General features: G+C 35.5%; 1 protein-coding gene across 1 annotated transcript; it reads right to left on the bottom strand.

Annotated features, from left to right (window-relative positions):
- Positions 1–7: 7 nt before the first annotated feature.
- Positions 8–27324, bottom strand: LOC128986202 (X-linked retinitis pigmentosa GTPase regulator-like). The gene is made up of 14 exons (XM_054406414.1): positions 26900–27324; positions 21965–22090; positions 19481–19573; positions 18873–18935; positions 18074–18226; positions 11826–11978; positions 11170–11319; positions 10445–10603; positions 8031–8161; positions 4209–4319; positions 3641–3868; positions 2901–3027; positions 2320–2396; positions 8–1028 (listed from the first exon to the last, which is right to left on the bottom strand). Exons 1-14 carry the CDS (start codon positions 26925–26927, stop codon positions 1005–1007), a joined length of 1623 nt encoding a protein of 540 aa, XP_054262389.1. The 5' UTR covers positions 26928–27324; the 3' UTR covers positions 8–1004.

The raw sequence follows: 27324 nt of genomic DNA, 5'->3' as shown, positions 1-27324 counted from the left end.
AACAATCAACATACAAACACCAAATACAATTTATTATTAATTTTGTATACAATTTACAAAATTGCTATTCAATGTAGGCACTAAACACAGCATTGTACATTCTGTTATTCACATCAGACTAGTAAAACCTTATTCTTATGTTTAGGTTACTATTGAAAAATGCTTTACATACACCTTAAAGAACCATTCATATTGAGAGTTTGAGAGACTAATGTCAAATTAATAATTATAACAGTAGGTAATTTTATGTCAAATTACTATCCAGGACAAACTACCACCCATAGAAATGAAAATATACCCACGGATTTTTGTGGGAAGACATATTATCATGAAAATGAACCAGAATGAATTCAGTTAGTTCTTTATCCAGAAACGATTTCACAAAGAATGAAAACGTTATAAAGTACGGGTACTGCTAAAAGCTAATATACACTTTAAAAAATTAAGCACACTGATCAAATAATCATAGGAAATTATTAAAAATGTAACTAAGCTTTTGTCTAGTCGAAGTAAACAGATCAACATTTTCTTTGAGAAATAGTCTTTAGTTTGAAGTTAGAAAGCATTTTAATTTCAGGTAAGAATCACAAAATACCGTACAGTCCCTGACAGGAATTCCTCATCTACGAACTCTGGTAAAATCCCCTATAAAAAGCCGTTTAAAAGCCAGTCTGATATAAAACTAATTACCATTTCCACACATATAACTTGTGCATTTACAAAACTACAAATTGACCGAATGCATATCTTTTAAAACGTAGATAAGTTACAATTGTTAAAATCATTACTTGTTAACCGTAGAAAACCACTAAATTAAAATAATTGACTAGACACCGGTACGAACATCAGTTAAGCGCCTTTTTCATCTCTTGGACACTTACAGCTAAGCATAGAATATAATATTTTGATTTAAAACAGTCATGACTAGATTACGTTTGTGCAAGGCACGCATATAGTGTACTTTATACTACTCATCACAGGGCTATTGCTGATCCACTTGCTGCTCATAAAATTGTGCACATTTTTGACTGAAACAAAATACAATAGACTATGAAACAATTGAAATTGAAAATAACTAAAACATTAATATAAAATGGGGTTACTAACCTGACGTCAATCAATCCATTTGTGTTGTGATGACTAAAGTTTTGGGGTTAAAACCCCATGTTCAAATCTTCACTTCATTATACACAATCTGGTTTTGTCCTTGGTTGGCCTAGAGCGATTGTACATAATTTTGTAAATTTAAATGTTTCCGTGTGTGTTTATGTGTAATGTATTATTGACAACGGCAAGTGCAAGAAGATATGTTTGTCGATTTGACTACTGAAGATTTGAAAATGGGATTTTAACCGTTTGAGTGCCAACGTCCGGCCGACCGGACGTTTTTAGAACGAGCCAAAAGTGCCAACGTTCGGCTGACCGGACGTTTCGTAATGATCGAACAGTTGTCATAACAACCGAATGGATACTCGGATTCTTTTAACCCATATATTAACATTGAGTCGAAAGTTACTAGATGCGATACATCAATTTTTGTTGGTCGAAATATCGAAAATTCGATTTTTACGAAATTTTAACCTAAAAATCGCCAGATCGCGCTCGGCATTTTTAGCGCGACCTTCGGGAAAAATCATTGGCATTTTTTGAGCGTTACTTTTATTTCTTGCCTGGCACTCTAAGGGTTAACACCGAAACTATAGTCATCACAACACAAATATAGGATTGATTGACAACAGGTTAGTAACCTCATTTTATGTCAGTTAATCAATTGAGGCAAATATGTATAAAATATGAATGTAACGGATTTAACCTTGCTGTTTTTTTTTAATCACCTTTAAAGTTAGCGTGCGATCTAGGATAAACCTCCTAAAGCGTCTGATTTAATCCAAAACCTCTAAAATCATTACTCATCATATCATCATATTCATTTCTGATGAGCCAAATATGTCTTTGGGTACTTAATGCGGATAAGGGTTAAGCTGCCATTGCTTCATGAATTATTTAAGGAATCGTGTCTAATTCTACCACGTTTTTCTCATCTTATTATCACAAAAATCTAAATCGTAGCAAAAATTTTTGCGAATACTAATAAGGGCATGCAAAAAGTAGCAAAATGTATGATTAGAGGTTGGTCTGATAGGTCGGTCAAGAAAATTGAATAAGTCAATTAGAATTAATTAAGTATGAAAATTATAACTCTTGTTGCCATATTGCATAGCTAAAACTAAGAACAAGAACATAGGTAAGCTAAAAATATCAAACATCTTACGTTTTATGATAGCATAACACACTGAAGTACAAAAAAACAAATTCTACCTTTTTGTGGGCACTTGCTAGTTTTTTTGCTAATCCATTTTCTCCTGTAATATTTTTTTCAACGGCAGATTTTGCTTCTGTAAATTAAGAAACAAAAGCATGTTAGTCTAGGTTTATAATCGGTCATAAAATACAAAATCATTATTATATAATATATATAGAGTTGAAGTTGGAGGAAATGCCGCTTGAGAAATTCTGTAAATCTATATCTATCAACTAATATTTGAAACTAAGGTAACCATGCCTATGGTTTATATGAGGTACGCCACAGGCCTGAGAGATATTTTCACCCCTCCCCCTTTTCCTTGCCAGGATGTTTTCTCTTCTTTGTACCCCCAAACAAACCTAAAACCACTTGCGCTCCTAGGCCCTTTTACCAAAGTAGCCCTGAAGGTAACCGCTGTTATTACTTATTAAACTATGATATCTTTCACACAATTTTGTGCTATCTTTATCATCTTGAACGAAAAAAATATTTATATTTCTTGATATTGATTGTTAACTTTGGCACAAGAGATAGGCATTTTACTTAACCAAGCAATTGGATAAGTCTGTACAAGTTACGAGTGACAAATACTTACTAGTAACTGCAATTTCACAATGTTCAGTCACTGCTTGAACTGTTTTTGTCTTCATCTCGTCATAAGCCTGCTGTTCCTTCAATGTCACTATTGAATTGTTATCTTCTTCAATCACTTCCGACGTTTTCTAAAAAAGATTTACAACTTAGTAAAAATCAATGCAATTACTAATTTATAAATTTAAAATGCATAGCCGAGAAATTAAAAAAACGTTCGAATGTCTACCTGTAGTGATAATGCTGTTTCAAGGCTTAGAAATAGTCTAGTCTTGGTTTGACCAAAGGCCACAAATTTAAAAGAAGTTTTGAACTGAGCTCAGGAATAAAACTCGAGATACTCTAATAAAATAAACTTAATTCTCAATCAAAAAATGATATGAAGAATACAATAATTAACATAAACAAAACATTTAGTAGCCTGGAAAAATTTCAATGATTGGATAAAAATTCCAATTAAAAAAGAGGCTAAATTCAAATTTTTAAAGAGGTGAAAGATTATCTTTGGACCTAAGGCTTTAGACTTATGCTTAAACGGGACTCCACTACTACAACTCACAAACTACCCCTAGAATAAGTACAAAAAAATTATTGTTCCAAACTTTCAGCCAACTTGAACACCATTGCCAAATGTTTCCTCTATACACATGTACTCAGAACAGATAATGATTTATACTTCGTGGGAGTATGAACGAGCTTGCTTGACTGAGACATTAATTTACGGACAACCCTACAGTTTTTTACCTCGTTGATAGAGACTGTCTCTGGAGTGGACTTTGGTATCGAAAGTTTCTCATTGTCCCCATTTTCTCCGTCCACAACCTCCCCATTCTCAGATGCATTTTCCACAGACAACTCTGGTACCGAACCAGCCGACCCTTGTCTAGACACCTTGTCCTCTGAGATGTAGTTGAGGTGTGGTGTTCTCTGTAGTGGTGGTAGAGCTCTCATCGGAGGAGATGTTATGTCTACCTAATAATGTGCAGAACCATTTTAAATATAATCTGTTATCTTAGACATTTTTCAAAAAACTCTTGAGGAAATAAGGAATTTGGTAGTGATGTATCATTAACTAGATCTCAAATTCACCACAACGTTAGAAAACTGTCTCAATCGAATCAGGACGGGTGGAAACCCTGGTCCCCAAGTTCCCATGTACAAATCTTGCCAATCACCATCTGCATGATGCCACAACCCTCTAGATCTAGCCAGAAGCATTTTTAACAGTTCCTCTATAGGCTAGCGTCCTAGGATGTAAAATTAAGTAAAGGAGTCCAGGGGATGTAAATTGGATTGAGAAAACATGACTCACCTCAGGGGGTTGCAACATAGTGTTGCTGACGTGTCCGTTGCTAAGATGGTCATCAATGTCGTCAGTTCTAGGAGATGCAAGAACCATGGTATGACACCCACCACAACGCACCTGAAAACATCAAGATTGTGACTGAAATTTTAATGAAAATGTGAAAACAAGTTTACATCAACATTTTCTACAAACACGATAAAGAAATATAGGAAAATTGTTTTCTTCCGAATAGAATATAAAGTCTCTGGGAAACAGAACGATACTATAATTTTATTTCTCGAAGAGATTCATCACACTCAACATAACCAAGAATAACCACCTTGGCAAACCAATTTATTGTTCGTAATTACAAGTCATTCCTTAAACTTCAGTTTTATTAAAATATCACCTGAGAAGGTTAGGTTACGTTTTTATGTCCCAAATTTAAACATTCAACAATAGGGGCCTATTCACACTGGGCCACCATGGTGGCGACACCGGTGGTTGATTTGGTGGTCGGTCAAAATGTGCATGAACCACCAACTCAGCCACCAATGCAGCTGCAGCTGAAAATCTCACAGTTTAATCATGGACGTCGAAGAAGCAGGTGCTTTAGCATATATATTTTTGAAATTGAGAAACCTAAGGAAAAACTTAGTTTCTGGGTTCATCTTTTTTTAAGAGATAGAAGTGCCAGAGGGACCTTTTTCACTCACTACCAATACCTTAGAAATAACCCTGACAAGTTTTACACTTACCCAAGAATGTATTTTTGTATTTCCAACTAGCTGTTTGCCCGTTCTACGTACGGGAATCTTGTGGTAAGTTAAAACCTTATATTCAGAACAGGAGTTGGTTTGCATATTTAGTGTGCATTTTTCCAGATATGATGGCAAAACTATAATTGTTTGGAATACATATAGGTAAACCTTCTCAAATACAATATCTGACAGTTTCAAAGCCAAAACGAATGCTTCGCAATTAAATGTCACCCGATCGTGTTAGTCCATATTTGATATCTAATGATGAAAGGAATTGCTTTACAGTATAGATTTATGAGGCATAGCCCTAAGGTAGGCCTGTAATTGAAAGTTACTTTTCACACTGGTTAAAAGTAGTTAAAACACTACCTCAACCTCACTATTGCACACTTTATTCGGGTTGAAATTTCTATTAACAATGGTGCTCTCGTCTTTTCCACGAAAAATCTATATAATTAATACGCTACATAAAACTTTGTCGGTTGAACTCCTTCACCATTTCTCAACCAATTTTATCCATTGACGTCTCATTGGAAAGAGCGTGTCGCGTAGATTTGCAAACTGGCCTTACATTTTTGAAAAAGTACCTTGGGCTCTGCCCCAATAGCTTTGATAGTTCCCATGTTATCCTTATGGAGAACATAATTGTTTACATTTTGATCAGCTGTATAATTTAATTGATGTTATTTATTTTTCAATTCAATGAAACACATTGAGTACATTTATTTACTATTTGAGTTTGTGTAAACATAACCCCCAAGACGGATCATATTAGTATGGTTGTTATCTTAAATTTGTGTATTTATCGTTGTTTTATGTCGCTATTACGGATCGTGTTAGCATGATTGTAACTTAAATTTGTGCATTTATCGTTGTTTTATGTAGTTATAATTTGTTTATTTGTTGTTTTTTTTCTCTTTTAAATGCCTGCGACGCGACGACAACGAAAGACAGGAGGCGGTGCAGGCGTTATCGTGCAGCTACAGAACAGACAAATATAAACGAATAATAATGAATATAAACATGGTCTGAGTTACACACCGGTAAGGTAATCTTTGAATTGACTCTTTTAAATTAATTTTAAATATGACTGTTATTCGTTTTGAAATAACTCCTGTACTTCTTTGCAATTTCTCGATTTCGAGCAACATGTACACTAGTTATGACATTAATGCGTTACCAATAATAGACATACACACACAAATACAGAATTGAGTCCACACAACATTTTGGAGTCCAGGCAGAAAACGCTAAAAATTATACAGTAAGACATCAATTAAATTTAATAAGCAATAAGGTGCAGTGTTTATAAATAAATAGTGAAAATAGTGATGTGTTTGTATGTAAAAATTATTCTTACTGCTACCAACGTTTACATTTGAGAAAATAACTGTAGTACTTACAACTAATTCAAACTGTCCTTCTAATCAAACTGTATTATAGGTGTTAATCTGTTTGCAAATATATAAATAAATAAATACACAGAACACAAAACATGTAACATGTAACGTTAACAACATAAAGCTTTGAAAAATCACTATGGTTTGCTAAAAAAAAACTTTCACTTGATGTGGCGCAGTACCGAAGTTATTAATCTCCTTTGGTTTAATTTTTTTTTGTTTTCGAAAATCAAAGTTATTTCCCATTAATAGCATTATTTGTAAGCAGCTTTTAATGTTAACATATTAATGACAGTTTGAAGAAACCGCCTTTATCCAAACAAAGGTTTCTTATTTAAAAGATTACGTAATCTCTAAACAATAATCGGTACATATATCTAGCAAATATTTGGAGGAAATGTGAAGAATAACGCACAAATCTGGGGTTTTGTACGTTTGTAGTTTTATTTCCTAAGTAGGAAAAGTACCGATATCATTGTCGAAATTTAGGCCTAAGTAAGTAGAAACCAAAAGTGACACATTGGAAAAGCGAGTTTAGCTACATCTGTTAAGTTAAACCTCTGTTACGGTACGATCACAGCGAAATCAGAAAGATCTTCCAAGATCGCAGCAACATCCACGATCACCCACTGACTGCAGTTGTGATTTTTTACTTTGCACTTAACACAACTGTCCTTGAAGCGCCGTCAATGAGTGGAAACCTTTGTAAGGTATTGGTAAGGTACGGTATTGGTGACGATGATTAAAAAAATGTAAGTTTCCTTGCACTAATACAACACTGATTCATGGTATTTTCCCCGGTTATCAAAACTCAAGAACAATCGTTGCACTTGCGATTAATTAAAGCTGATAAGTAAGGCACAACGTTTTTAATCTCACTTAAAGACACTCTCACCAATCCAGTAAATACAGAAAAATTATTAGAACCTTGATCGGTACTCTAGTTTTCTAGGAGTAGGCCGCGTAAAATGACATTTTGGCGTTACAGACGCAGTCACAGAATGGACAAACAGACAGACATACAGACAGAAATTGAGATAAGACTCGTTTCGGCTTTCTTAGGCTATGAAACGTAAAAATAACCAAAAAATGCATGATTCTAAGCAATGTACAGACAAAACTGTAATTTTATTTATATAGATATGAAACGCTCCGTATCTACTTTATCCGTACCGATATTCATGATCTGCACGTTTAGCACTCCACTAGTAGACTGAGTAATGCCCGCTGCTAGTGACGGGTGGCGCTCCAATGTGAATAGTCCTATAAGAAACCATGGTGCGACGTGGTGGCACCACCAGACTGGTGTCTTTGAAAATCGCAACCCCGAGCCACCGCATTTCTGGTCGCGCGGCCGCGCCACAAACGCTCAGTGTGAAGATGTCCCATTTAAATCAATGCTAATGTAACGTAGCCACCATGGTGGCCCAGTGTGAAGGGGGCCTAGGTGTCAAAACTGCAATCAATGCACTAAACAAATCAGGCAATAACTTGAAGAAGTAATCTTTACAGAAATAAAATTTGTAAAATTTTCAACATGATACTCTTTTGTACAAGTGTCAGGAAACTGAAATTTTCAAAAATGTTTATTAAAAGTTAAAATTTCAGAACATAAATGGACAAATATTGTAAAAACAAATGTTGGACATACTGTAAAATGTGTAGATATAACACACTTCCTCACTGACCTTTGTTACTGTGAAGGGTTTGAACCGTGAGACTCTGGTCGGCTCACTCACACAGTTGGGGTCAGTCCCTGGATTCTCACAACCCAATTTGCCATGTCTCGTCTCCCCACAAGTGAACAACTCACCAAGCTCTGTCACAGGAATAACATTACAGTTTAGCTGGTGTTCAACCAAAATTCTGATTTCAATGACGTTAGGCCTACAGTAGACTCCCTCTTATCTGGACATCGGTTTAGCCAGATTACTCTCGGCAGAAGTGACACCTCTCTAAACTAAACGAATAATTTTCATCCCCACATCAGTTTATCCGGACTGGATGAACAGGAAGTGGGCGGTACTGAAACAACTTTTCTCGTGGGAAATTTGAAACCAGTGATCACGTGACTAAATACATTGCTCACCCAAATTTAAGTTAATTCTTTGGAACCAATTGCTAAGAATTAATTGATTACTAAAACTTTTATGATTTAACCAGTTTTAGGGTACTTAGATTGCACCGGAAAAACCGCTTCCTTTGGTACTGCCATTGGTCCTGTAGAGCATAGACTCCTGCAACCTTAAATGAAAAACATAATTTCATGATGAAAAAGCCTCCGAGTGACTGAAGTTAGGCTAAATGGTTTAATATGTAACCTTGCTCCTTTAAATGATCTTTGTAGTAACACTACTATACTTTGAGACTACTAGAAACCTTCAAGTGAAATCCTTCCATAAAATAACGAAAGAATCAAATTTTCACAAAAACGGCTTAAACTATATTTTCTAAACTTTATGACTTAATGGACTTAATTGGGGCTCTGCAGCAAGAACACACTTAAGTAAATTAAACACAATCCAGAACTCAGCCCTAAGAACTTGCTTAGGATGCCTTAAGACAACCTCAGTGCGAGCAATGGAAATGGAAATAAACATCGAACCTTTGGAAACATTCATCCAGAAAATGATCTGGCACAAGTTCCTTCATATATCTGCTGACCCTACATCAAATCCAGCTCTCAGACCAAACCTACAAGAGGACCATCACAAATCTTCCTTCAATCACCAAACAACTTTAATAACTGTTAATACACCAAACGTAACACCAGTGCCCTACCCAACTGTCAACTCCATCCCGCCATGGAATTTTTGCCCACCAAGGATTGAATTGGACCTCCCTGAAATGACATCCAAGAAAGACTCAATAGAAATACAAAAAGCTGCTGCCCTCGAGATCATCCAGTCAAACTACGAAGATTATTATAAGATCTACACTGATGGATCATTAGACCCTGCAGAATCCAAATCTGGAGCCGGTTACTTTGCGGAACGTTCCAACGAGTCCTTCTTTGTTCCGGCGAATTCATGTTCCAGCACTGACACAGAGCTCCTTGCCATCAACGCAGCGGTTGCCCACTGCATGGTTATTGAAAGCCAAAAGATTTGCATACTCAGCGACTCTAAAAGTGCATTGCAACTACTCAAGCAATATAAACCCTCAAGCTACTACCACAGAATTCAAGAAATCTTTCATCTCCTGAATTTGTCCACAGACAAGGAGATTTGTTTCCAATGGATACCAGGTCATTGCGGACTGCAAGGAAATGAGAAAGCTGATAGGATTGCGAAGGCAGCCACCAACATGCACCCTATACCATCTAAGGAACTAACACTTACCAGCTGCATAGCCGCATCTCAAAGACTCTTAACGCAAAAATGGGTAGAGAAGTGGAAAGATGAACCAACTGGTCGCCATCTGTATGACCTGCTCAAGGAACCCAACAATACAGACATTTACAAAAACTTGCCAAGATCTGTGTCAACATTTGCCTCAAGAGCTAGAACGGGGCATATTGTAACCCAATCATATCTCTTTCGCTTCCAACTCGCTGAGTCACCCCTGTGTCTGGTATGTCAAACGGAAGAAGAAACGTTGCAACACATCCTCCTTCATTGCACTCGCAAGTTGGATATCAGAGATGAGCTGAGGAAGAGACTCCAACCTGACTGTACTCTTGGACGAATCCTAACTGATCCCACCTACTGGAGACTGGCCAACCTTGTATATGAGAGACACCGTGCGGTCGGCATTACCTGAAGCTGGATGCACGTACCAAGAAGTAAGAAGTAAGTAAGTAAGTATGACTTAATGGTTCTTTTAACTCAAAAAAATGGTACAACCTCCAATGTTGTTAAAATTGTGGTTCAAAAACACATAAAGGAATTCCATCCATAAAAGATAAAATATCATAGTTACTCCCACCGCTCAACCTATAAGGGTTTATGACAAGCTGGAGGGAGGAAATATGTGACAGTTTGCTGACACTGTTTATTCACTAATCGTTATCAAATATGTCTGCAATCATGATTAGATATTTTAAACATTTATTTTCCCTTGACCTCTAAACTCACTGTAACTTATAGTACCAGTAGGTTACCAGTGACAAAAGCAGTGTGGCTCTCCCCGCAGGCTACTTCCTTGATCACTTTGTCAGCCAGAGAGTCTATGAGTGTCGGAACGTACACTTCACTCTGATTGGTCGACAGCCCCAGTTGACCACTTAGGTTGCTACCCCATCCGTACACTTTGCCATCAACTGGATGATACGACAGTCAAATTAGAGAAAAACTTAAACGAAAATTTATATCAAACTTGGGGGCAAATTTGGGTGGTGGTTTCTAATTAGCAGTAGGCTTTATGGGAAAAAAACTAGTTAAATTATTATTCTTTTATTGGGAAAAACACCAAAAAGGGGCAGCTTTTATACAAAAGTATATTCAATACCAGATTGACATATCATAGCTAATATATTCCTCAATGGAATAGAAGGCATTGTATTTGAGACATTCTGACACAAGAGTTTTGAAAATCTTTAAAGGTTACGTTCTTATTCATACCACATCAAGAAAGTAGAGCAGTTAATAAATTTTTCTTTTATAAAACTTAAGACGTACTACTATGTTTGGAGATTTTGAAAATGTTTATAACCAAATATTATGGACGAACAATACCTTCTTTTTAAACAAACTCAGCAACTGTATGTTTTTATTTGGCTTAAAGGACATAAATGGCCATATTTTTTGTTATAAAAAACCAATGTTTGAGTTTAGATGAGAAGTTTATTCTCAAGTGCTATAGAAGATAAGAAAAAAGAGCAGTTACCTGCAACCACAAATGTATGGTTTCCCCCAGCGGTGATGGATATAGGCCAAGCATCGAGAGAAACCACCGTAGGTACACGGACACTCTCTGTAACTCCTAAGCCTAACTTGCCTCCCTCACCTTCACCGCACACGTACACTTGACCTTCCTCTGAAAAAAATCCCATCTGTTTATGTCCCTTCATATTCTACACCAGAGTCCGCTTGAACAGTTTTACTCATTAGGCTAGGTCTAGAGGGCCACAGCATAATTAGACAAAATCCATTGGCGATTGGTGAGATTTGAACCCAGATCCTCAGGGATTGAAGGCTTGCGGTCTGCTAGACCAGCTCGCTCCCCTTGGTAAAACCAGTGTTGTTTAGATACCCCACTGAGCAAACTACTATATCTAAACTCATACTATAATCTAAAGGTACTAGGAATGAAATTCACTCCAACCAACAAGATCTTTATCAAGTACACCTGCTTTCTGATTCCAGTTAATCTTATAGGACCTTCTCCAGCCCCAGTTACTCGTTTTTTCAAAAGAGTCACTTTTTCAGGTTGTGTATATTCTCTTACCTACCATTCTCCAATCATGATTTTATTCAGTAAATATATCAGGGACTTTGCCTTTGTAATACTTCAATTAACAGCCTTTAGGAAAAAAAAATTACCTGTCAACAGAACCGTGTGGTAATATCCGCAGGATATTTTGGCGACACTGTCCTTGAGATGAAGCCTCGTCGGTGTCAGGACGGACTTTACGTCTTCTCCTAGTCCAAGTTGACCGTCAGAGTTACTTCCCCAGACAAACACTTCACCTTTGCCTGTCGGGAGAAGACAAAAGTTAATACGCAAGTGATACTAAGCGACCTTTGACACATTTTTTTTTAATAGGATACATTTTGGTTTGAAAAACCCCCATCACTTATGAATATGTTTAGTGTTGAAATTAGTTTACTTCAATAACCAGCAGGACAAAATATTTGGGAAATGTCATGTCAACATTTTTACTGAAAACAGTGAAAACTAATCGGTGAAGGTTTTGTTAACTTGCACCTCCATTTTCTACCTTATTTTTTGTTACTGAAATAGTTAATGGAACATAAGATGCTATAGCTTAGAATAGTCCATCCTATCAATTTGATTTGGTTAAAACGGGGATAATGGTGCATAAGAATAGTAATCAGAAATTTACATCAGCGCAATCTGTTGATAGCTCAGTTCTACTACGTCCAATTTTATTTAAAAACTGGCGACAAATTTGTGTAGAACTTAAAATAGACAAAGGTTACCTGTTCCCATTAACAGTAAGTTAAGGATTGGTTATTTTACTTGTATCCAATAACTTATATCGGCCTTTGAATCCTAAAATTTAATAGACAACAAAATGTACCTTCAACAATCCCTTAACACCTGAAAATACTACAGAAGACCCCTATTAACCGACCCTAATGGGACCAGACCTAGATCGGATAACTCAAAAGGTTGGTTAAAACGTGCATTCCCTAAAAACAAAAACATAACAAAATGAAGTGCTATTCATTTGGAATTATACAATCATTATTTTGAAGTCGTACTTTCATAATATATAAAATAAACTATGCTAATCTCCTTTTTTCGTATTGATAGAAAAATCACAAATAAACACAAAACACGGTCAAATAGTTTCAGTGGAATAAATTATAGTTGTAGGCAAGAGTCAATAAAAATTCTTGTTTCGATAACTTTATTACTGTAATATTAATTGATGCTTCCCAAATCTATCGTAGTACAGTAGGCCTACAGAACTTTTTGTTGAAATTAAAGATACTAGCAACCATTTTGTTACGAGACATAGCTTTTTACTGGAAGCTCGAGTCCCAAAAACTATCTTGACCTTGGAATCAATAACCCTCCTCCCCTGCCCACCCTAAAAGTTGCGTTGTTAGTTTACTGTAGCATAAGATAATTCTAGATTATATTACAAAATTGCAGCTGTTTTCAGAGACATATTTTTTTGTATGAATAGGCATAAATAACTTATTCTTAGTCACATCCTGTGGAGATAAGCGTATGGTTCCCATCGCCGAGTGCGAGAGCGGAAATGCCAAGATTCCTAGAAAGCGGCGGTTAAACTGAACTGTTCTCAAAACAAGGTCGGTTAAAACAAACTGTAATATTTTACGATGGAGAACGGACAATCCGATTATCGGTTTATGCAAGGTCGGTTAAGAGGGGGTCTACTGTACTTCATAAATTTACATAAAAATTTTTAAATACTTCATAAAAAATCAAATCTTTTTGATGAAATTGAATAAAATTACCTATATTATGGCCAAATAAATTGGAAAGTCATATATTTGGTTTATTGTAAACCCGTAACTCAATATTGATGAGTACCAGTAACCACAAGTCATCAACCCAAGGTAAAGAAGAATCCGTCAGCAAACTTATAAAGTTTTCATATGACATAGTGACCCTAATGTTAGAGGAAAGTTGACCGTTTTAAACAAATATTGGTCTATACTCTTTAATATTGCATTGCATGACTAGACTAAGATAGTCCAGACATTCATATTCTTTTATTTATTAGTTAAGATAAATGGATAATTAACTAAGTTGGTTTTCCATCAAATGTATATTAAGTTAATGTATGTATGAGGTCTGGTAACACAATTCAAAACATTTAGGAAGAAAAGCCAATATGGTACAACAGTTTCAGAATTTTAAATAATCATATTATTCCCTTTTTGATTGATTAACCCATTCACTTATGATTTTTTTTTTACCCGCCTAGGCCAAAACAAACGAATTTGTTGTGGCTAGTTTCATTCATTTCTGATTTAATTTTTTTTCAGGCAACATTTACTATTTATATGCAAGATATTATTATTTTCTTATTCAAAATTAAATGTAGATTCAAAATATATAAATATTTCCCAAAAAAATATAACTATAATTTTTTATTATACCATATAAAAATAAAATAAAAAAATAAAAAAATTAAAAAAAACTTTTTTATTGGTAATTTTTAGCTACATAGGGCTCATATATGTTTTGGAACTAGTCTATAATACTGTATGACACTTATAAAAACTCACCAAATGTCAAGCAAAGTTCATTTTGGTGTGGTATGCCTTGAAACACTCTGGCATGTGAAGTGCGACAAGGCAGAGCTCACACTCCCATCGGCTGTCACTGCGCTTTCCCTGGGCACTACACACCTTACATCTTCTTGAAGGTGTTTGTTTGACTTCATTTGGAGGAATAGGCCTAGGAAAATGTCCCCAAGTTGCTGCCTGGAGCCTCAGAGGTGTTTCTGAGTTGGATGATCGTCCTCTTCGATTGTACGGTGGCAGTTGTCGCGACTCAAACATTTGCTTGACAAACCTCTCCTTGAACTCACTGAACCCCAATTTTTTTCTGGTTAATTTTTTGAACACTACATAAGAGTTAAAAAGGCCAATGTCCATTATGTAAAAGAAGATCTTCTTGTATCCCTTAGCATACCTCCTCATACTAGGAAACGACGCTAATTGCTGATCCTCGCGGTCAATTCCACCCATTGAACGATTATAGTAGATCACTGGTTCTGGCTTTGTTATAATTTCTTGGGTAACTCTGTCTTTCTTGCCAGTTGATCTTTTGTCAGCTTTTTGATGAAAGGTAGACAAAATGCAAACTTGCTTCTTGTCCTGCCACCTTACTGCTAACATATCGTGGCTATAGGCTGTCTCGTAGTCGCCCAACTTAAGTTTACCCTCTTTGAAGCTCTCTGGCATGTTTGATCTCCACCAGTTAGCTGTTCCAATTACATTGAAACCTATTTGCTTAAGTCTATAGAAGAGAAGAGGTGAGGAGTACCAATTATCAATTGTCAGAGTATGTCCTTTTCCTGCCAAATCTTTTGTCATTTCAACGACTATCGCCTCACTCGTTAACAGCTTTTCCTCCTGTGTAGAATCCCCACTTCCTTCTTCAACCGGTACATTTTCTTTGACTTCAGCTCCAGTATAGATCTTAAATTTAGAACAATAACCACTTCCAGATTCACAACACTTGTAAAACTTTATGCCAAATCTGGCTCTCTTCTTGGGATTAAATTGGACATAGCCCAACCTCCCTCGGAACTTCATAAGACTCTCATCGACAGCTATGTTTTCATCAGGTATGTACAGATGGGAAAACTTCCTGTTCATGTACTCAATAACGTACCTTAACTTCCACAGTTTATCATTCACAGGTTTCCTATTATTGTCTGTAAGGTGGAAAAATGTGGACAGTAGCAAAAAACGGCGGAATGGCATCACTTTACGAAAAAAAGGGGTCTCAGTTACAGCATTAGGCGACCAGTATGATTGTATGGTTCTTTTTTTTACAAGCGACATAAGGACACACAGTGTATAAAAACAAGCCATCTCATCTGCAGTTGTGTCAAACCATTCTGAGTATATAGTTTTTCCTACCCCGCCTGCTTCGTTCTTTTTCTTAATTGTTTCTTTGGCATAATTATTAGTCTCTGTTGCAACATGTTGCCAAAAGTCATTATCAAGAAACGCATTGAAAACATCTAATTCAGAGGGAGCTGAGCCTAAACTTCTAGCCAAACTTGCTCTAACACCAGGACAACCAGTAAAAGGGATTTTATTTATTATATTACTTTCTATGGTACTGGTCCACTGCCAACCCTCCTTTTTCTTCTTTTTTGGTGGAGCTGTATCGTTACTAGTTTGAGTTTTGGACCTTTTAGTAGGCTTAGATGGTTGTGAAATAGCTTTTTTTCCTATAGGCCTACCTCTTCCTCTAGACCTGCCCCTAACAGGTTTACTTTTAGGCCTAGGGTCAGGAAAGCTAGGGTCGTCAGCTTCCTCACTCGGTGTAGGTGAGAGGGCAGGCACGATTGAAGATGCAAGCTGGTCAAATAATTCAGGCCTAATAGGCAAATCTAAATCAGATTGGACATTTGGAGGGGTCATAGGCCTATGCCTGCCACTATCTATATCATTTATAGGCCTAGAGTCAGGGAAACCAGGGTCGTCAGCTTCCTCACTCGGTGTAGGCGAGAGAGAAGGCGCGCTCATACTACCGCGGTATAACCGATCAAGAAACTGGACTGATTTAGGCAATTCTTCATCACGTGATGGAGAAGATACATGCTGATCAAATATTTCAGGCCTACTAGACAAATCTGAATTATATTGGACAGTAAGGGCATCTGGAGGGGTCATAGGCCTAGCATAGCTGCAAGAAGGCTGTTCAAGCAACAACTGGTCACTTTCTAATGGCCTAGGCCTAACACAATTAGTATTATGTTCTGGGGAAACTGTGGTCTCATAATCAATAGGCGTATTAGACTTATTACTCACTTGAATTCTGCTCCCTTCCAAATCATCATCATCACTCCAACCACTCTCCTCAAACAAGTCACAATCACTGTCACTGTCACAATCCCCTATAAGTTTTATGATGTCACTTTCATCTAACTCTTTTCCACATTCATCCACGAATACCAAGTTATTTTGAAGACTCATCGTATTATACAAAAGCTTTTCAATTGAATAATATAGTAAAACAAGATACTGTAGCTCAATCTTTATCACGACGAAGTGAAACACGACATTATAGGCCTAATAACTCAGTCATTATAACGACGAAAAAGTAAAATACTGATAAAAACTTACACTAAGTAAATTCTATAACTTATTTTATAAGATAACTACACTTTTCAATAAAATAATAAAGTAAAACAAGGCTCTAACACAATGTTTACATCGTCGAAGTAAACACAACAACGTATCAGCTGTGAAACCAGAGTAGACGTCGTCAGCTGCTAAGTTGCACCATTTCAACTTCAGTTTTTTTGCCGATTGGACTGGACTGAGATGACGAAAATATAACCAAAAGAAAGCCTGGAAATCATAGAACAAGAAGCATATGCGATCTATTGGATTTCTGGGGAACTAACTCGGCACAAACAGGTTTTAATAGCGGACGGCGATTCGCCGTCGCTTCACACAATGGCTAACGGGAGCGCGACGGCGGATCGCCGTCGTTGTAAGCGAAGGGGTTAATATGTGAAAGTGACATGTTGAAATGATTATTTCTTCTTCTTTTGTGGCCAAATATGCTTGAGAAAGAAGGAACACTATAACAATGAGTCCAGTTATCGAGAGATGCTTAACAATTTTAAGTAACTCTGAAGAGCAAAGACCACTAACATTTAACTTCTTCAGTAGGAACATCGTATTAGTCTCACAGTAAAATGTGTAAAACTTGTTTGTACAACTGTTTACTCTTTTAACCCATGTTTGATTTCCTAATCATCTTAATGGGGCTTATATCACTTATCCAAGAGATGTAGAAGGTAGTTTTTCCATATGCAATATTTGTTACCCCATAAACGGGACTTTTGACTATATGCGGGATCAAAACGGGATTTTGGGATATTTGCAGCAAAAAAACTAAGTTTTGATAATAGCTCAATCTCTGAGCGGCTTACTCAATGACGTACTATTTTTGACCCAAGCATGTTCTACAACTGGTCCATGCACATTGATCTACACTATCTAAAATTCAATTGTGCCAGTAAATTCCAATAAAATTCTTCTATCATTAAGACTGGTTAAGTCAGTGGCTCAGTTGGTGGTGCAACTGATTGTAAAACCAAGGCACGATGTCATAGCTTTGCGATTCGGTTTACTCCTCAAAATTTGTAATTTTTGTACTAAACTGTCACCCATTGATTTGCTTAGTACAACCGACATACAGGCTTCTCAAGCCCACGAGGACTAGCAAACCAGGCTGCTAACCTCGCAAAAATTCAACTACAGCACATAATATTTATGACTAATTTTCATACTAACATGTCAAAAAGATGTTTGGCGACTATATAACTATTTTAGTAAGAATTTAAATTTCAACTGAAGTTTTGATAACTCACTGTTTAGCACAGCAGAATGCAGGCAACCAGCTGAAAGTTGTTCTATTGTGCCTTCAACTCCGTCTACCAGAGTGGGAACATCTCTGTCTGTTGTATCTCCCACTCCCAGCTGTCCGTCACTGTTACTGCCGCAGACAAACAACTTGCCTGACGCTGCCAACATAACAATCCAAAATAAAATACACAAACTTCATAAAAAATTGTTTAGGGACATCGTGTTCCCCTGAGTGGGAAAGAGTTCATGCACAGAAGACACAGAAATGTTACTGTATACAAAAAATAGGATATTTCACAGTCATTGACAAAAAATGTTCAATCAATCGAGGGTTTGAGTTAGGAAGGAAGATGTCTTTGATCCAAACACAAAGAACTAAGGAGGAAATGTGCTTATGGGACAATCGTACGTTTTCAGCTCTAGTATGTTGAGCACTTGTGACGAGCAAGGAAGAGCCTGTTCTCAAAAACTTAGTGTGATATGAAATAGTCTAAAATAGTAGCAATATTAGACTAACAGAACCCACAGATCTCCACACTGTTAAGAAGTCAATCTCTATTTGAAACCAAGAACGGTCTGCCAGTGTAAAAAATAAATCCTTCAGCTTCCCCGACTTGTATAGAAAATACTCATACAAATAAAAAGTTAATTATCAAAAACATTTAATAAACATACAATGTAAATAAATTACACAACTAATTACTAGATTCCGTGAGCACTTGCATGATATTTACTATGCATTATGTTGGATTTTCAATAATATTCAAGACATTAGAATCAATAGTCATACAAATTAAATTTTACCTGTGCTAATAAGTGTATGGGCTCTCCCGCAAGCCACGTGAGTCGCCTGCTCAGGTTTCAAACCTGCAACATCATACAAGTTTATACATTTTTTAAGTGATCAGCACATTTAGTGTTTAATTTTCTTCCCCAACACAATACACATAGTCCAGTAATATTTGCAAACATTTTTCAAATTTAACGGGGTAATATTCATTTTGGGTCCCCCAGAACCCTAAAGAAAATGGTTTTCATGGTTTCTGTGTGTGTGATTGAATCAATGTGTACAGAGCTACAAACTATACCTATGATCCAATTTCCAATTTGGTATGTGCGGATACTAATCTATGGTCCACGTGTTTTTAATTTTGATTTTTTATGGGATTTGTCTTCAAGTCCTTAAAATAACGGAAAAATCAAATTTTCACAAAAATGGCTCTATTAATACTATAACTAGATATGTATATTTGCCTGAGGCAGTGGTGCAGTCGTAAATTTTCCAGTGCAGAAAAACCCACCATTGTTGAGGAAAAATACAGGTTGCTTACCAATATACACAAGTTCATTGGGAAAAGTTCCCACACGTTCCCACCCCAATACACCACTGGCTGAGACATAATAAAACTTACTCTTAATACAGCTGGGTTTTGCGACGACAGACTTGTGTCCGAGACCAAGTTGTCCCCACTCATTACTCCCAAACACAAACACTCTGCCGTTCTCTGCAACCAATCAGACACCAACCGCTTATGAATAATACATAACAACAGACACAACATGCAACCGCTGAATTGTGCTGAGTACTGCAATAAATTTTGCGGTAACACTGTTAAGTCAACAATTTGATTTGTGACTATTTTTCATGCAGCCACTATAATTAACGAAAACAACCCAGACAGGATTTTATGGTTAAAACAACAAAAAATAATGTAACTAGATGTTAATTCAAGAAATAGTGACCCACTTAATAATAAAACCAAAAGTTATACAACCATTAACACTTTTACAAATATTTATGTTATAGACAAAAATATAAAAAAACTTTACATTTTACCATTGACTTTAAACAGGGTGACACCCTAGTCAATGATTTTACATAGATTTTTTAAAAACATATTGATTTCAACTCACCAAAAATCAATGTTTAACAAAAATCATAAATGTTCTCTATAGTCAGGCTTTGTTTATGGTAAATATGGGTTTTAATTACTCTATCAGGTTTTCCACTTTTTGCAAAAATAAACAGATAAAATACTAAAAAATGCAGGAAACAAAATAAAGGTCCATTCCATTTACATGTGCAACTTCTTTTACAGATCCAACCAATATTCAAATTCAATTTCAAAATATTATTTTGATATTTACAATACATTTTTTTAGAAATGAGCAAGTTTGGCAACTAGTATATCTGTGATTATTGTTGCAATTAAAAACAGTATTTTTCTGTTTTAAATTAATACCATACAGCAATGCCAATGCCTAATGAACAAAAATACCGCTGGAAAATATGTCAACTGTATTTTGAACACAGTTTACAGCTAATTTACTTAACATTTTAAAAATTAATACATGTACTAGTAAAAAAACAATATAGAAGGTGTTAATGCAATTTGTTTATCTCAATCTGACTCAATGTTTAGTTTCCATAAATGTATTCATAGAGAATGTATTTCTTGGGGAAGCACAATTATGCAATACAGTTATCAGCCCGATCTAAATCAATAGCCAGAGCTAGACATGCAATGCTGACACTTTACTGCATACAATAATTTCCCTCATTTCAAAAACTATTTCTGTAAAATAAGTTGGCAGTGATCTTTTATTCCTGTAATTTCATACAACCAAACTCCGTTCACAAATATTTAGTGGCTTTAGGTGGAAAAACTATTTCTGTAAAATAAGTTGGCAGTGATCTTTTATTCCTGTAATTTCATACAACCAAACTCCGTTCACAAATATTTAGGTGGCTTTAGGTGGAAAAACTATTTCTGTAAAATAAGTTGGCAGTGATCTTTTATTCCTGTAATTTCATACAACCAAACTCCGTTCACAAATATTTCTAGGTGGTTTTAGGTCTACCCTCTCCATGTCTTGTTCCTGCCATCAAAACAGTTCAATAGCTGGAGATTTGTCAAAAAATCAATAAGCTGCAACATAAAGCAGAAAAAATTTGTGGGAGAACTTTCCCTCAAACCGCCTAAATACTGTGAGCGAAGTATAGTATATAGCTTTGCAATAACCATCCACAGACTTCCTTCATTTGAAAATCTACCTCAATATTGGGGAAAAACGGAAAGGAAGTTTTTGATAGGGAAGTCTGTACTTCTCCAATTGATAAAAATGATTGTATAGATGATTTTAATGATGTGTCTGAGTTATGTAGTTTTATAAATAATGAGTATTGTAATTATAGTTTTAGAAGTTTATTGTAAACCTTGAATAGGCATGTTTATTCTGACAGCTATTCTGGCTTCATTTTAATATTTGTGAAAAAAATATTCACCATTAATTTACTAGTATAACACATGGTAACCAAGAAATTGTGGCCTGGTCGCTGGTCAGCAAGAGTTGTAGAGTCTATTGATTGACGAAGGAAGGCGTGGACAGCAAATATTGACAACAACCATCAAAGATTAATGTTTTCATAACCCACAAACACTAAGCTACATGGTCTTTCCATCTACCTACTTCGTCTTGTTCGTTATTTTTCTGATACACGATCTCACTATTATATTTATAGTCTCGTTTGAAAAATAGTTTTGGTTAAAAGTCTACTTACAAAATTTGAAGTACCTTTCCTTTGAAACATCCCTCTTATAAAATAACAAATTTTTACAATGTAAATAATATATAAACACTTTAAACACCCATAATTTGTCCTAATCTAATATATGATATTTATAATATTAAGTGTATTCAATAACATGGTAAATTTTGAAGCCAGAGGAAGGACCTCTAGGAGAGATGCAAAATTAAAATAAGCCTATGTCAATCTGCAATGTATTGGCTATATTTCTGCAAAATTTCATCCCAAGCAGTCCAGTAGTTTTCTGTCTATCCAAATTTTCACATTTAATATTAGTAAAATAATTAACTCTTTTTGCATTACTTACGACATACAACTGCTGTATGCTCATCCCCACAGTCTACGTCAACAATCGGGTCGTTCTTGATGAAAAAATGACTTGGTATATTGTCGGCGAATCGACTTCTGCCGAAAGTGAACACAGCTCCACTTGCTGAAAATATTACATAGTCTTGGTAACTGACATAGAGATAAGAGATACTGCGACAATAAAAATATTTAAAAAACTGGCAACTTAAAGTCCTTGGAATTGATTGTGAAGTGTAATTTTAAATCACAACAATGACTACTGACTGTTACAATGTTAAAAGGCTGATCTTATTTTTTATTTCAATGTGAGAAACACATTCCGGAATCTTTAGTTTGTAAACGTTCTCACAAATGCAATAACTTAGTTAAACCAAAACTAGTTATAAAACTGACAGGTTTAATGACACAAAACAGTTATTACAGTTATATCATCAGTTATTACCTCACAGCATCAAACCTGCAGACTAAGCGAATTTCCATTTACCTGGCTGGACTTCCACTAAAAAATTCCCTTTAAATTGTGAGAATTATTTAATATTTAATCATTAATTTTCATGAGTAGGTACCTACTTAGGTTAAATAGGTTAGCTGCTACAGAGAAGGTAGGCCTAAAGAGGTGTTTTTTTTTTATTAGAATGATGATATCTTTTGGTGTAAAACAAACAAAATTGTCAAATTTGATTAAATAATATATCTATAAACAATCAAACTACAACAGTTTATTTATTATGCATATGAATAACAAAGGAAATTTTAATGTTTACATTACCTCCATAATTGTTAGGCATACATCAACGGTTCAATATTGGACAACATTATTTCTGTTAAAGCTCTACAAAATTGTGAAAAACCAATTTTTACTCTATAAAACCCGATTCCCATAGTCCGAGCGTGCTGATTTGTGAACTCGTTCTAATAAACGTAGGCTTACACGTTTGTACAAAATTTCATCGAAATCGGATGATTTTTGCTCTGGTTATCCCGCTACCGGACACACACATATATATGCGATTTTTTGGACTCTGGAAACCTCGAAACAAAATGAAAATCGGTCCCGGGTCCAGGGCTTACTACGAGACCTAACTTACCTAGGGTAATAGGGGTATAGCTTATTGCCTATATGGGCAATTCACTTTAAAATAGTTGAAATCCCCACTGAAATAACTTATTGAGAACAAAGAAAAAAATACATGGAATGAATTAAATTAGGCCTACTTACCCTAATAATTATACAGAATCAACACTAATTCGGCCTACTTATTTAACTTCAATATCAATAAGCCTCCTTCTCTATAGCTCCAGACTGGGATGGTGGCTTTGTCCAGCTACTAGGAGGTCACAAACTGTGGATGCAATACTCCCTGGTGTGGATTAACATCCGCACTAGTGAGTACTACAACTATCCGCAGTACCTACTATCCTGGTAATTACTTAGACCAATTCTAGATTAAGGTAACTCTATTTAAGGATTTAGACCAATTTGTTAATTACAAGGCAAAAATGTGGTTCGGTTTCTACTAAGTTACGATATTTAATCTTAAACAATAACTTGTCCCCTAGTTAACCGAATAGTAAAGCACAAATCAAGAAATAAACCCTAAAATATCAACCAACCCTAAAAATTTGTTAACACTAGCGCCCAGTGTCACTGTACCTACATGAACTAGACACAAAAAACGAGCTGGCCTTAGTCACTAACAAGACTACAAGATCGCGCCACTCGTCCTACACTCATCTCCATTCATACTTACCTAGCATAAAATACCTACATTCGTATGGTCGCCATTTCAAAGTTACAAAGTATTAACTTAACTTATGTCTGGCCATATCAATAATTTTAATTCCATAGGACGTACGAGGCAGGTCCCGCCTCCACGTATTACACCATGTAGTATAGTTTGAAATAGTACTTACTGTAATCGTATTTAGGCTAACTATAGATCTAGTTAATTTGTTATCGAAATTATAAGTTACGGTCCATTTAACTTATCAGGGCCTAAACAGTTTTCATTGTGAATTCATCAATTGTGTTCATGTTACCTAGTTATTTTTGTAACCTTTCATAACATTTTTGGTGCATCACACCCACACGCAACAGTAAAGTTAAATATATTAACCTCTCAGTGCTTAAAACTTAAAGACAATCCTGCTCCTCATATTTGAATCGATGCTAAACAAACGTTGACCAGGCCAAAAATGTTAATCTAAACTTAATCCAACAAACATTTACTTACTCGGCAAAACTTTGATATCCAACTCTATCACATTGTGAATTACCATCAATAAGTTAAACTTATTATAGAATGTTTTCATTCAATTGGTTTAATCTGGGAAGTTTGGTGTTAGCCTATCGATTGAATGGATAGGCCTACCGTCAAATGGGGCTACTTTGATACGAAAAACACATATTTTGTTAAACATTTGTTATACTAAAGAACTTTTTGAGATGAATTATTTTTTTTAACCATGGCACAGGTTTGTACTATCAAAATATCTTACACAAAAAAAATTTGCAATTTGATTTACCTTGAAAAAAAATTCAAATATGGCCGTTCAAAGTAGCCCCATAGATGGGGCTACTTTGATACACCATACTAAAAGCATAGAGGCAGCTATGTTATTAGGCTGGGGGCTATAACTGATACATAACTTAAAAGAGGGGGTTATTCTGAACAATTTAATATATAATACAAAATAGTTTGGAACAAAACAAAATTTTTTTTTTTCAAGAAAATACAGCAACGTACCTGAAATGTCCTGAAGGTTTCAACTAAATAACATGAGGGTTTCTTGTCACTTTAATCTTGATAAGTAATCAGCAAAATAATGTTAAAAGACTTTATTTATAAGAAAAAAATATATAACTAACACATTGTTCATAGTTTTTTTTTAACGCATCACTAAATTTCACTATTTACAGGATATTTACAAGAAACACAGGTTTGCCTTATTGTAAGTTCAACCCAGCAAATGAAATTCTGCTGAATTTCATGATACCCCTGTTGTTGGTAGTGGGTTCTGGCAAAACCTGGAGAACATCTTGTTCAGGAATGTTGTCATAATCCTCCTGCTCTGGCCATATAAAACCGCCAAGAGCTTGCCGTGTGAATTTTACTCTGAATCCATCTTCGGTAATGTTTGTGACTTGTCCCACGAAGTGTTTCTTGCTTTTTTTCATTGCATATTCAACAATAACCCAACTTGATACCTTCACAGATTTTGCCCAAGGGACGACTACTGTGAAAAACCAATCCCTAAATGTCACTTCGTCAAACCACCCACTTTTTGTACGATTATATCTTGCTCCGGGGGGACCTCCCTCGGTCCACGTGTTCCAAATTGCCTCCGATTTATATACAACATAAGGTGGTAGTGTTACGCCTGAGTCTGTAACAGCAAACATTACAGAAAAAGCCGACTTTGTGTAGTTAATGACTCTTTCAGGCCTTTTAACCTTAGTCTTAAAAATCATTTTCCTGTTTTTGGGATCATTTACCAAATTAGTTTCATCATAGTTTAGGATATTCCCATTTGGAACTCCAGCTAAAGTTTCTGTCAGATTAGCGAAATATTCCTCAATATCTTCCCGTGAAGTTTTGGCCCTCTTCGCTTTGATGTTCTGACACATCCTTTGGGTTAAGATATGTTTGTGTCTTTTTAAAAAAGACAGTGCCCAGTCTCTTCCTGGTAGATTGTCCTTGAATACCCGTATTGTGAGACCACGGGCATCTAGATAAGATTTAGTAAGGCATCTCAATTGAAATATGTCAAGCGGGTATCCCCATTCACTTAATACAATGAGATTGTCGACTATTAACGCTTCATCTTCACTACTTAAAATTACTGGGTGGCCAGATTTCTTTCTCTTCACAATAAACTCAATCTGTTCCCCTTCCTGTTCGGAATTTTCATCTTGAGATTCAACTTGGGATTCTGCCTGACGATCCCTTACAGCTTGCTTAAATGCTCTAACATATTTTACAAGTGTACCTGTACTCACTTTATACTGCTTGACTGCATCCCTAAACTTAACCTCACCACTTGCAACCTTTTTGACTGCTTCTTGCAACTGTTCATCACTGTAATTTCTGTAAGATCTTGCACCCACTTTCTTTTTATATGTTCTAACCATTATTGTTACTTGTTTACAAAACTGTCCTAATTTAATAACAACTTAACTGAGACAAACAAACTTAACCTGAATCAGATATAAAAACACAATGTGAATGTTGCACATGGTATTTGTAGGTTATGTTTGAATGAAAAACAAACAGAAGAACACATGATTTAGCTACAAAAAAGGACAGTAGAGACAGACTGTAATGAGGTTCAATGTAGCCCCCAAAAATAATAGCGTTCAAAGTAGCCCCATTTTACATAAAAAAGGCAGAGGTAATTTTTAAAAAATTTACTATTTTTTATTTTATAAATAGCTTCTTGAAATTTAAGGACTAGGTTAAAAATCAATAAAATATTCCTAAAAAAAATGCTGTGTTAAAAAATATTCATTTTGTGACCGGAGACAGACACAATTTTAAACACATAAAAAAACGCAAAAAATAGGGTTCGTTTTATATATATATAAAAATTTGAAAAAATTAATTCCTTTTTTAAAAATTGTATTTAATACATTACTAAAAGGTACAAACTACAATAGGGAATTTTTTCAATTTTTTTTTCAGTTCTAACATAGTAAAAATCATGATTTTATAATTTTAGTGTTTTTTGTTCAAAGTAGCCCCCATGTTCAAAGTAGCCCCATTTGACGGTACTGTAATTGTAGCTCGATAATCAAGTAGAGGCAGATATCAAAGTTTCGCCACTTACCTACACTATATTTTATTAATAATTAAATATATACCGGTACCTAACATACCAATAATTGAATACAAATTATACACGAAAAATAAAAAGGAAGGCAATTAATACTAACCTGGGATTTCTTTTTCCTCTTCAGTCATTTTTAGTGGTTCGAAAGCTAGTTTTTAAAAAGAAGAAAAGAGTTTTTATAAAGTAGTGTAGGCATTCTTCTGACTTCAAAATAGCATCGAGTTGAGTAAAGATATGACTAAACTCAGTCAGCAGGATCCTAACTAAAATATCTATAGCAGAGTTTGCAGGCTACAAATAAACCACAATCACAAATAATGTGGTACCTATTATGTATCTCACGATTTCACTATAACAATAACACGGAGAGTCACTTATCGAAAATAAACTTGAATTTGAATAAAAAACAACACCAACACCAACTGACTGAACTTAGAACGAACTGACTGCTCAAACTCGGGTTATGATGGGAGGAAGGGGTGTAATGTATGTAAACAAACAAACAAATCCATTAGCAACGGGGAAGCA

The sequence above is a fragment of the Macrosteles quadrilineatus genome, unplaced genomic scaffold (genome assembly GCF_028750875.1).
Source record: "Macrosteles quadrilineatus isolate MER2022 unplaced genomic scaffold, UCM_ALF_1.0 Scaffold_2__2_contigs__length_208266976, whole genome shotgun sequence".
Lineage (NCBI taxonomy): Eukaryota > Metazoa > Arthropoda > Insecta > Hemiptera > Cicadellidae > Macrosteles > Macrosteles quadrilineatus.
The sequence above is the reverse complement of the archived record's forward strand: the minus strand, read 5'-3'. Positions and strand labels throughout refer to the sequence as shown.

What these genes read in the sequence shown, in the direction of transcription:
- LOC128986202 (XM_054406414.1), bottom strand. Translation starts at nt 26,927, where the DNA reads ATGACTGAAGAGGAAAAAGAAATCCCAG. An exon ending in GCATACAGCAGTTGTATGTC is followed by an intron (nt 19,574 to 21,964) that starts GTAAGTAATGCA and finishes GATTGGTTGCAG; the next exon opens with AGAACGGCAGAGTGTTTGTG. An exon ending in CCACACTGCTTTTGTCACTG is followed by an intron (nt 8,162 to 10,444) that starts GTAACCTACTGG and finishes TTCCTGTGACAG; the next exon opens with AGCTTGGTGAGTTGTTCACT.